The sequence below is a fragment of the Typopeltis vanoorti genome, chromosome 1 (assembly GCF_054136105.1).
Source record: "Typopeltis vanoorti isolate ZY-2024b chromosome 1, IOZ_Tvanoo_1.0, whole genome shotgun sequence".
Taxonomy (NCBI): Eukaryota; Metazoa; Arthropoda; class Arachnida; order Uropygi; family Thelyphonidae; genus Typopeltis; species Typopeltis vanoorti.
This window is the reverse complement of record NC_143549.1, coordinates 157,213,058-157,225,901: the sequence shown is the minus strand read 5'-3', so window position 1 is coordinate 157,225,901 and position 12,844 is coordinate 157,213,058. Positions and strand designations below refer to the sequence as shown.

The 12,844-nt window shown below is 35.3% G+C and overlaps 1 protein-coding gene across 1 annotated transcript in view; it reads right to left on the bottom strand.

Annotated features, from left to right (window-relative positions):
* LOC150110576 (nitric oxide-associated protein 1) overlaps nucleotides 1-12,844 on the bottom strand; it is a 126,757-nt gene that overhangs the window by 81,699 nt on the left and 32,214 nt on the right. The window contains exon 3 of the mRNA XM_090394936.1: nucleotides 5,126-5,293. Coding sequence (XP_090251062.1) covers nucleotides 5,126-5,293 — 168 coding nt within the window. The remainder of the gene's footprint in view (nucleotides 1-5,125; nucleotides 5,294-12,844) is intronic.

Sequence of the window (12,844 nt, the reverse complement as noted above, 5' to 3'; positions counted from 1 at the left end):
TCTTTGTCTTTTTATTGCTGACCTTCATACCATATCTATTACAACAGCTATTCGATTTAGTCAGAGAATCTTGCAGACTTGTAGCGGATTTATTTAGAAGTATAACATCATCCGCATAAAGCAAAGAGCTGACATTAACATCTCCAATTTTGATATCAGGTTTAATACCACTTTCCTTCATAATGTGATCCATATAGATAATGAATAACAGAGGGGATAATGTACATCCTTGTCTCACACCAGATTTAACATTAAACCATCTTCCTGTACTTCCTTCAATTCTAACTGCTGACTCACAACTCAAATAAAGACTAAGTATTGCTTGATATAATGCCCCATTGACACCATATAACTGTAGCGTATTGAATAGCTTCTCTCTTGGCACCTTGTCATATGCCTTTTCCAAATCGACAAAACTTAAATACAGATCTTTGTTATATTCCCATGTTTTCTCGACTATTTGTCGTAAAGTGAAGATCTGATCCTGACAGCCTCTATTTGGCCTGAATCCAGCTTGTTCTTCACCAAGCTTTTCTTCCACAATTCTTCTCAACCGTTTCTCAAGTATACTTGCATAGATCTTGCCAGGAACACTCAGTAGGGAAATACCTCTGTAATTCTCACATTCAGTTTTATTTCCCTTTTTATATATGGGTACTATGAGAGCTCTACTCCAATCATCGGGAATTCGTCCCTCTGTCCAGGCTTTCTGAACTATGCAGTGCAGCCACTGTAAGACTCTTATACCACCATACTTCAGCATTTCTGGTCGAATATCATCTACTCCTGCTGCCTTTCCACATTTCAAGCCTTTGATGGCTTTTTCTACTTCAAGTATGGATATGTATTCCTGACTGCATGCCTGGTCAGTGTTTTTTATCACTGTGCTGTCATCACTGCTTGTTTCATTTAGCAGTTTTTCAAAGTAATTACTCCATACTTCAAGGATATCTTTTTCTCCTGTTTTCATTTCACCTTTATCATCTCTAATTCCTTTTACAGCACTCTTTCCTCCATTCCTAAGCTTCTTCAACAACCTCCAGAATATTTTGCCACCTTCTTGATATTTATTTTCTATATTCTTGCCAAAGTCCTCCCATGACTTTTGTTTAGCTAGTTTTACACAGTGTTTAGCTTTCTTACATTTGTCTCTGTATTCTGTAAGAGTAAAAGCTGACTTATTTGCCAGAAACTTTTCATATGCTTTCTTCTTTTCCTTCACTGCCTCTTTAACTTCCTGTGTCCACCAGGGAGTTCTGATTTTTTTATCTTTGCACACAACCTCACCACATGCCTCTCTGGCAGAATCAATCAATGTTTCCTTCAGAGTTTGCCACTGAATCTCCAAGGTTTGATTCCTGTTCTCAAACTCTTTCATTTTCTTTTCAATAATATTTCTGTATTTTAGTCTACAGTTTACATCTGAGAGCTGCTCAACTTTTATTCGCTTTAAAACTTTCTTACATGTTATTCTTTTCAATACGAAATTCAATTTTATCCTGCTCAAGACTAAATAGTGATCACTTCCGATTTCAAATCCTCTGTACACTTTGGTGTCCTGCACCAGGGAGAAAACATCACTATCAACAATAACATAGTCAATGAGACTTTTCTTATTCCTAGCCTCTTCTCTCCATGTGAATTTGTGCACATTTTTATGTTGGAACATGGTGTTAGTAATAACCAGTCCATGTCCTGAGCAGAAATCCAACAGATATTTGCCATTATTATTAGCTTTGCTCTTTTCTCCAAATTTTCCCAAAATATTTTTGTATGTCTCACAATCATTTCCTACTCTACTATTTAGATCCCCAACAAGGACCAACTTTTCCTTTTTCATTGTGTCAGTTGCTTTTTCTAAAGCCTCAAAAAATTCCTCCACTTCTACCTTAGTAGAACCTTCTGTGGGACCATAGGCACAAATAAGTCTCATTGTCCAGTTCCCCATTCTCATATTTGCCCACATTACTCTACTTGAGACTGACTGCCATTCAAGAAGATTAGCCTCGTGTTTTGTGTTGAATACTATGGCTACTCCTTCTTTTCCTTGATTGTTATTGCCTGAATATAACATTTTGTATTTATTGCTCAGAAAGATCTCACCAGTTTTGGTCTTTTTTGTTTCAGCCACCCCTATTATGTCGATCTGGTACTTATCTAATTCCTCAGCTAGCTCCATTTCTTTGCCATTCAGGCTTCTTACGTTGATAGTACCGATCTTTAACTCTGGTGATGTTGAGTTGGGGTTTGTTTTCAGATTTGTTCCAGTAGCTGACTTTTCGCTGTTCGCCCTGGTTCCCTGGCGAAAACAACGGGGGTCTTGTTTAACCGGGCGACGCCCCAGCTGGCATGAAATTTTGTCATGTTGTACCATCATTTTTTATTTTGGTTTAACCAATAAGAATACAATTTGGTCGGCTAAATCCCAAATTGCCAGCCCATCCTCGTTCGTTCAGTATCAAAGTAGATACCCAACAGGGTGTACCACGAGAAGGTGAGGATTGGACATTAGGTCAGAAGCCCTGGTCGGTTCTCCGCATTCCTTTAAAGGCTATGTGGAGGTCTCCTCTCAGTTATACAGCTTTGACCCTTAAGCACCCCATTTTCTTTATATTTGAATTAGAAATCAACTTACAATTTATCAATTAGTTAAGAACATCGTAATAGTAATCATGTCGGATCCAAGGTACAGATTAAGAAGAAGTAGGATCCAACACTTGATGTATGGAGCAATTACCTAAAAAAAACTGCTAAATGAAACAAGCAGTGAGTGACAGCACAGTGGAAAAAAAAAAAAAAAAACACTCAACAGGCATGCAATCAGGAATACATATCCATACTTAAGGTAGAAAAAGCCATCAAAAGCCTGAAATGCAGAAAGGTAGCAGGAGTAGATGATATTCGACCAGAAATGCTCAAGTATGGAGGTATAAAAGTCTCACAGTGCATAGTTCAGAAAGCCTAAACAAAGGGATGAATTCCATATGATTGGAATAGAGCTCTCATAGCACCCATATATAAAAAGAGAAATAAAACAATGTTAGAATTACAGAAATATTTCCCTACTGAGTGTTCCTGGTAAAATTTATGCAAGTATATTTGAGAAACAGTTGAAAAGGATTGTGGAAGGGAAGCTTGGTGAAGAACAAGCTGGATTCAGACCAAATAGAAGCTGTCAGGATCAGATTTTCACTTAACTACAAATAGTTGAGAAATCATGGGAATATAACAAAAATCTGCATTTAATTCTGTAGATCTGGAAAAGGCATATGACAAGATGCCAAGAGAAAAGCTATTCAAAACACTACAGTTATATAGTGTCAACAGAACCTTATATCATGCAATACTTGAGTCTTTATTTGAGTTGTTAGTCAGCAGTTAGAATTGAAGGAAGTACAGGAAGATGGTTTAATGTTGAATCTGGGGTCAGACAAGGATGTACATCATCCCCTCTGTTATTTATTATCTATATGTATCACATTATGTAGGAGAGCAGTATTAAACCTGATATCAGAATTGGAGATGTTATTCTAAGCTCTTTACTTTATGCAGATGGTGTCATACTTTTAAATAAATCCAGTGCAAGTTTGTAAGATTCCCTGACTAAATTGAATAACTGTTGTAATAAATTTTGTATGAAAATTAGCAACATTAGGACAAAGACAATGAAAGTAGACAGAAAGATTGAAAATATCAACTGCATCATAAATGGAGAACTTATAGAACAAGTAAAACATTTCAGCTACTTAGGATAATTTTTAGTAAAGATAGAAAATTAAAAATTGAAACAGACAACAGAATCAACAAAGCTGGTATGGTAGGAAGCTAACTGGATAAATTTATATGGAATACAAGAGAAATTAGTGAAAACAGTAAATTAGCTGTATACAAGGCACTGTTTAACTGGGCAATGTTCCAGCTGGCATGAAATTCTGTCATGTTGTACTATCATGTTATGTGGTTTAAGTCAGTATGAATACAATTTGGTTGCCTAAATCCCAAATTGCTAGCTCATCCTCATGTATTCAGTATCCAGATAGATACCTACTAATGGGGGCACACCATGAGAAGATGAGCCCTGAACATCGGTTTAGAAGTCCTGGTCAGTTCTTCGCATTCTTTAAAGGCCTACACGAAGATCTCCAACCCATTATCCAGCTTAAATCCTTAAGCAAACATGGACAGTAATTCTTTACGTAATATTGAACATTTAATTAGTAATTATTATACGTGCATGTAAGTTACAACATCAAATCACTTTTATCAATTTCATTTCAGTATTTCTATATTTTATTAATCTTATTACCACCTGAAATGAACCAAATACCCATTTTTGTGTATTTGGAATTTTTAAAACCTTAAAATTTTTAAATGAGAAAAATATGAATTGCTTTCTGTCTTTTATCAGGGAATTACCTTACTCAGCCATTAATCTCCTAACAACAACTGTAAATTTATTAACAGATTTTCTGTGGCAAAGCTCTCTTAAAATTATACTGCTTCTTGTAATTTCGTGGTCTATTTTTTAATTTCAATACTTTGTCATTTTGTCAAAATGTTTCAATACTTTGTGATTTTGTCAGTTTTGATGATGCCCTTTGTCAAAAGGCATCATCAGAACTGACTGATCTAAGGAGGCCAAATGAGTCAACTTATCTTTGCCAATTTTATTTTATCAACAAACATGTTTATATTTGTTTCAGATAAGGGAAAAAATGTATAATATGCTAAGATAAATATTTGTTAACCATTACTTCTTTTTGCATTTCAATTTCTTCATAGTATAAAAAGAAATGTTTTGTAGCATAAACCTTTGCAACACTATCTACAAAATTTGATATTCAGTGAGGTCTAATTTCTATTACTCTATGATGGGGATTTCAAGAAGATCATACACTAAATGCATCTGAGAGGTCACTGCATTAGCAATGACCTCTGAGATGTTCAAAAATGGCTTAATGATAGTATGTAACCTATAATTATGTAACCAATATGATGAACTTAAAATAGTATGCGACCTATGCACATCAATATACATTATGAATTTGGATTACGAATCCAAAAAAAACTGGATATTAAATTACATGAGTATCTAAATATTTTCACTTTGATATTTCAAATTTACCTTGAAGTGTTGCATACTCAAAAATTTGAGTTTCTTGATATAGTGATTTTCGCAAAGCTTCCTCTTCAGTATTTATTTTGCATTGTTCAATAAGCCTTTTTGTCCTTAAATGCATTCTCCATCCACTAGGATAAAGCATAGGAAACTTCAGAAGGTTTAAAGTTGTTCCTAAAAATAAACAATATTTTTAACAAAACAGTAAAGCTATTGTTTCTTATGTGTGCACTATTTTAAGCAGCTTTTTTTTTTTTTAAATCATTCAAGTATACATAAAAACCAATTAAAGCTAATTATTTTTTGCAATGGTTTCAAGAAAATCTTATTTTCATAAAACATCCAGAGACAGTTTTCAATTACACAACAAATAACGTTGTCAGAAGCTGAATAGAACTGAAAACATGAAAGTAGTTTCTTTCACATTTATCAACTGCCCATATTGAACAATCCATATCATTCACCAACAATTCCACACATTTTCTTGAAAAAAATCAAGGGTATTCAAATAAATGAGTCAGATATTTTAGTCAATTTTGATATTAGTTCTCTATTTATTAACATTGTTTGTTATCTGATTTCCCTCCTAATGTTGAAGATATTTGAATTTGTTATAATCGGGTTAAAAAAAAAACGACCTTAAATCATGGTATTTCAATTGTAATAGCCAGCTAATTCAAACAAATTAAAGGTGCAGAGTCACCACTTTCACCCTCCCCTCAAGCCAGACGTATGGATAAGGTATATAGACAATGTTCTTGCCATTTGGCAAGAACATTGTCTATATACCTTATCCTTTATACTTGGAAAAGTTGGAAAGCGGTATATACCTATATACCGCTTTCCAACTTTTTATCATTCCTGAACAATATCCACCCCAAATCACTTTTGCTGTTGAAGGAGAAAAACTAATTAAAACTAATAATTTTTTGCAACTCCCCCAACTTGACTACACATACACTATATAGTATGGGTGTTCAACCCATCAATCGCAGAGCAATTTTTGGTCGATCTCTTGTGTATTCCTCCTTACTTACAAATTTAATTAAAACTGAAAACATAATATTTTATTTATCATTATTTTGTATTATTTTTAATTCACTTTAAGTGTATTGCTATTGTTTATTTATTTTTCGTTAAAATTGTCAAATCAGTAATTTTCTTATAAGTCCGGGTAAATGAATTAATTTGGATTAGTGGAAGTCAAACAGCGAGCCAAGCGATTATAAGCAAAGTGTAAAAACTCGATTGTAGCTTAAATATTAAATATTCCAAAGCACATTACATCGATATTTTACTTAGGTTAAGTCCCATGTGAATATTGTAAAAAAATAAACTTTGTTTGTCTTGGTATAGTTTGTATCAGATGTTTTTGTAAATAACTCTTTTGAAGCTAACTGTATATACTGCTTTAATAAGAATATGTTAGAGTGTTAAAAACAAAGTCAATGTTTTTGTCACCGAAGCTGTACATGGCGGCATTAGAAAGATTGTTATTGAAACTTGTATGAGAAAGGCTTGCAGGCTCTAAATGTAAACATCTCCGAAGTCAGTCAGAAAGAGTTCAAACAACTTTCCGATGGCCGGCAACTTACAATCAAAAGAAAGTGGAGGAGAACAAACTTAAGATGAAAGACTCATATCGATTCTTTGGGGGCTTGCCAAACTTCATGCGAGGTCTCAGAGCAGGCCTAATAAAAAGGGACTGAAGCAAGCAGAAAGGGTCCCGATTCCAGAATTGCTGTCAGAGAGGAGGCTGCCTGGTCCAGAGTTGTCGTCAGAGAGACTGCCTGGATACACGTTGCTTGAGAGAGAAGTTTCCCGCTTCCAGAAAGGAGCTTCTCGGTTCGAGACATCGCTAGAGAGAGACTGAGCCGCAGACAAGTCTTCATTCAAAAATTGCCGAAAGGAAGAGTTCCAATTGCTAGAGAAAAGTTTCCAGGCCAGGTTAATGTCGGACATTCACCAGTGTGTTGCGTTTTCATTACAACTTGATGAATCAAACGACTTCACTGACATTGCTCAGTTAATGATATTTATTCGCATGGTATTTCAAGATTATTCAAGTAAAGAAGAACTTTTGAAAATTATACCATTACTGGGAAGGACTAGGGGAGAAGACATTTTTTCGGCATTTGATGAATTTGTGAAACAATACAAACTTCTGCTTTTTAAACTTGTGTCTATTACTACTGATGGTGCTCCTGCAATGATAGGTAATAAATCAGGCTTCATTTCATTATGTAAAATCGATGACATATATCCAGATTTTTTAAATGTATCACTGTATTATTCACCAACAAGTACTGTGTAGTAAAAGATTAAACACAAAAGATGTTTTGGATATTACATTTAAAATTGTAAATTCTGTTCGAGGAAAAGCCCTGCAACGGTGGTTATTTAAATTACAGGCAGATGATGATAGGGAACTTCTGTTGTACAATAATGTTCGCTGGCTCAGCAGAAGTCAATTTTCAGAAAGATTTCTTGTATTAATTAACGATATAAAAAATTTTCTTAATGAAAAAGGAGATATTTATCCACAATTGAGTGATAAAAGATGGTTGTTACACTTATCATTTTTAGTAGATTTCTGTACGATATTAAGCAATTTAAATTTAGAGTTACAAGGTAGAGATAAAAATTTAATTGACATGTTAAGTTCAATAAAAACTTTACAACAATACTTACTTAAAGAAAAATATAAATAACTGCGAATTTAGACATCTCCCATATTTATTAAAATTTTTTGATCAAAATCAAGAAATGCTTTGCTATGATTTAAAAGAATTTGCGAAATACAATTAGTTGAGGAAGAAATAAATTCAAGACTTAAAGATTTTAATAAAACTGAAATGATTGTATCTTTTATCAATAATCCATTTCAAGATAACCTGAACATCACAGAAATTTCAAATAAAATTAGTGGGCTGTTTGATATAAACCAAGCTGAAGTAGAACTTGAGATAATAAACATTCAGAATAGTTTACATTTAAAATCAATAAACAATGAAGTCATTTGGAAGTATGCACAAAATAGAAAAATTCCCAATATTAACTGATATTGCACAAAAAATTCTGTCATGTTTCGGATCGACGTACTTGTCAGAATCCGCTTTTTCAATTATGACCGTCATAAAAAATCAATTAGGAAATCAAATTATAAATGATCATTTGGATGATTGTCTGCGATTGGCCACTTCTTCATATCAACTTGACCATGAAAATATTGCAAGGTCCAAAGAATGCCAAATTTCATATTAACTCTTTTTTTTTTTTATCAACCAGCATTTCCTGTAACTTGTGAGTTTGTAATCAATCCGTTGTTTTTTCTAACTTTGGTTTAATCAAAATAGAGAAATAAATACTTTATTCCAATATAATTTTTTTTTTTTTTTTTGTTGTATTAAAATATTTGTTGTATTAAAATAATTAAAAGTGATAAATTTTTAAATACACAAATAAAGTTTTTAGTTGTGTATTTTTAGTTTTTATTTGTGCGTAATCAGATATCAGGTTGGGGAAACATGATCTATATAAGAGAGTAGATCGCCGAATAACTTTTTATAGAAAAGTAGCTCGCATAGTAAAAAAGGTTCAACACCACTGCTATAGAGCACCAGAAGAGCTGAATAGAGAATAGACACGGAGGACATAGTGGAGTTGTTCAATGAACACTTTATTTGGATATTTCATCCTGGAGGAGTAGGTTTTAATACTGGAGGGATAGGGGAGGTTTGAGGTTTAGAATTGCAAAAAGAGTGTTTCAAATATTGAGAACTCTGGATGTCAATAAAGCAATAGGACTGAAGAGAATTTTTCCAGATGGAGGAGTGTCCATATAGTTTTGATTGGAAGATGAATAGACATGCAGGAGTATCAAAGAGAAAGGAAGGGAGGTAATTATATAGTCTTAGATATAAACTTGGGGGGGGGGGGGGCAGTTCCATAGGAGGAGGAATTCAAAGGGCAAGATATCATTAGTGCTTGAGAACTTGTGAAGGAATATTTATTAGCAACAATACCAAGCTGTATACTGCAAGTGAAGAGGAGAACACAAAGTGGATGACAAGCAATAAGAAACAGAAACTGCAGGTGAAAAAGGGATTATGGAAGAGATATATAAGGAGATGGACAGAGAGTAGATGCATGAAGAATATAAGACTCAGGCCAGGAGAGTGACTAGTATAGTAAGGAAGGCAAAACTGAATATAAGAAGAGATTGGTCCTGAGATCCAAAGAAAATCATAATGAATTTTTTTGCTATGTGGCCAGAGGGAGAAGAAATTATGGAAGAATGATATTGTCAGAAAAAAATGGGAACAGAGTGATTGACACAAGAGATATAGTGGAGTTGTTCAATGAACACTTTATTGGGATATTTCATCCTGGAGAAGTAGGTTTTAATACTGGAGAGATAGAGTTGTTTTGATGCTTAGAATTGCAAGAAGAGAGTGTGTTTCAAATACTGGGGGCTCTGGATGTCAATAAAGCAATAGGACTGGATGGAATTTTGTCAGGGGTTTTGAGAGAATGTGCTAAATAACTAACAGCTCTGCTGACTTTGATTTGCAATGAAAGTCTGGCCATGGGAAAGGTACCCAAGGAATGGAAGGAGGGTAAAATAGTGCCATTGCATAAGGGTGGTAACACACTGGAAGTGTCAAACTATAGACCCGTTTGTATTTCATCAATAGTTGTTAAGATCTTGGAAAAATTAATGTGGGATCATATACAGCATTGGACAGATGAGGGTAATGCTATCTGTGAGAGTCAGCATGGATTTGTTAAGGGGTGCTCTTGTTTTAGTAATATGATATAAAGGTTAAACAATACAGGTTGCATTGACAAGATCAGTTGATGAGTGAAAAGCATATTCTGCCATTTCTTTGGATTTGACAAAAGGCATTTGACATGGTACCACATGATAAACTGATATTTAAATTGCAGCTAATGGGTTTAAATGTCAGTTTAGTGAACTGAATTCAGGATTGACTATCTGATACGTAGAGAGTTGTGTATCAGTGAGCAGTATCAAGGGAGCAGAAGGTTACAAGTGGGGGTTAACAGGCTCAGCACTAGGACCTGTATTGTTTAACCTTTATATCAATGACATTGTCAGTGGATTGCAGGAGATATTCAGTTGTTTGCAGATGATGTGAAGCTGAAAAAGATGGTAGACCTGCAAGAGGATTTTAATAAACTGAACAGATGGGCAAATGAATAGGTATTTCAGTTTGATGCAGCTAAATGTAAAGTCCTAAAGTTTAGGATACATCGATGGGAGGCTGCATACTCTGTTGGAGGAAGTGGGAGAGTCAAGGGATCTGGGGGGTGATGATTGATAGAAGCCTGAAATTCAGGGAGCATATTGCAAAGGTGGTGAAGATAACCCAGAGGATTGCTGCAATACTGAGAAGAATGCTGACCTGCACAGATAAAAGGGTGGTAATCGAACCCAGTTGCCATTCTATTGTATAAAGCCCTGATCAGATCATACTTGGACTACTGTGCTGAAATTTGGTTTCCAGGATTTGAAGGGGGATAAATTAACTGCAGAAAGGGTGCAGAGGCAGATAACAAAGATGGTATCAGAACTGCACGATGTTAGTTATGAAGACAGGCTGAGAGAATGTGGACTGCAGAGTTTGGTGGATAGAAGAAGAGGTGATATGATTAAGACTTTTAAACTGTAGGTAGTTACAGGGGATTTATTTTGTTTGGTGGAACAGGGAGAAGGAGTGAGGACAAGGGGCCCCATCCCTGAAAGTTACAAAAGGAAGTTGTGAGCAAGAGGGTGGTTAAACCATGGAATGCATTGCTTGATAGAGTAGCGAGAGCAGGAATGGTCAATGAGTTCAAGGAATGATATGATAGACTATGTTTTCTAGAATGGCCCTCCCATGCTGAATCTTGTGACTCCATGAAGGCCTGAATCATCATCATAACAACAATAAGAATATGTATACATACCCTCCCCCCCCCCCTCCTCCAACGTGAGTATATATTTTCATTCATTCATTCATCAGTGGTTCTAACAGGCACTTAAGCACCCAGGATCTTCCAACTATTCTTGGATTTCTAACCATAATTCAAGGATAAGGTGGTTAGCGCTCTATGCCTCCGTCTCCCATGGTGGCCCATGTTTGTAGATGTATGTGTTCACAGGGCCGGTTTGCCTGTTCTGGGGACAAAAAAAAACAGAGTTTCTGAATAAAAAATCTCCCTACCTCCGTATGAGACTGGCTAATTCAGCTTTCATCAAAAGAGACCAGACAAAGGTTCCTCATGTCAATGATGAGAATCGAACCCAAGTCTTTCTGACCAAAGGGCTTCGTCTAAACCTATTGAGCTACAGAGACTTTTAAGTATATATATATAAACACACACACTATATCCTTAGCTTATATCAAATGCACAACAGATAAACTGGACTTACTCTTGAAATAACACAAAATCAGAACATTTTATAAGTCTCTGAACAAAGTCTACAATTTCCTCACACAAATTAAGGACCACTAGGATCCTCTTTCCTTTCCAGGTGTGTACAGTATCCCCTCAATGTGGAATCCAGTATTTTGGACAAACAGGATGGACAACCATTACCAGAAGAAATAAACATAAAAAATATATTCGGTATGAACAACCAAAAAGAGGAAGAGCCTTAGATGAAGACCATTTCATCAGTATAGTTGCTACATAGATCCCAGTTTAAATCACAGACGGTCCCTAGAAGCAACTCATGTGCTACAAAACCCTCTGAATTGTAGCAGAAATGGATACAAAAACCCAACCTGGATGGTCGAGTGGATAGCACACCCACTCTCCAATCAACAGGTCGTGAGTTCAAATCCTAACATGAGTATGGATGTTTGAAAAAAAAGCCTGCTTAGATGAGCTGGTATAGCTAATTCAGTTTATAAGGCTTGTTTTTTTTAAAAAAAAAAAATATAAAATAATGCTGCAATTCTCCATAAATTTGGTGCACTGTCATACTATGTATCACTGTAGAGAGCACTACTGATGCCTTCCATGCATGTGACTGTCCTCATTCTGCAAGCCATTGTAATTCTAGCATGTATCATATTTTGTTTTTAAACACTTTGTTTTTAAGATTTTTTTTGCAGCTTGAAGCAAAATGTGAAGTTATATTTAATTTAGTCATTAAATTTAGTTATTTCATTCCAGTGTCTACCGATATGTGTTTATTCCAGGAAAGAATAGAGGTAAGCTGAGAGAACTGATCCTCTTTAGTGATTTGTGTATCCCTGAAAGTAAGGGGAGGAGAAATTACCCCCCCCCCCTTTTTTTTTAAATTTATGAGGGGGGGAAGGTAGTTGGGTAAGGTGATTAGGTTAACTTCATCCCATTCAAGAATGGTATGGAGATCAGTGTGTAAGGCACTGGTTGTAGAAGATCTGGAATCTGAGATTTATGCACTACAGGGTTTGTTTGAATGAGGAGAAAGAATGGTATACTATCATCAGCAAAACTGTGGAAAGGTTTACTGGTCAATACGAAAAGACAGAACAGTCCTGAGACTGCTACGTTGGATGAGAAGGCTCAAAGACAGGAAGCCATCCAGCATAACACATAGTGAATAAATAGAAAGATTACTACTCAGTTATAGAGGTGTGCAAGTAGACCAAACAATGGCAATTTTACTAGACAGGAAGGATCAAACGATAAACAGATAGTACCAAAGATGAGTAGAACCCTGGAGAA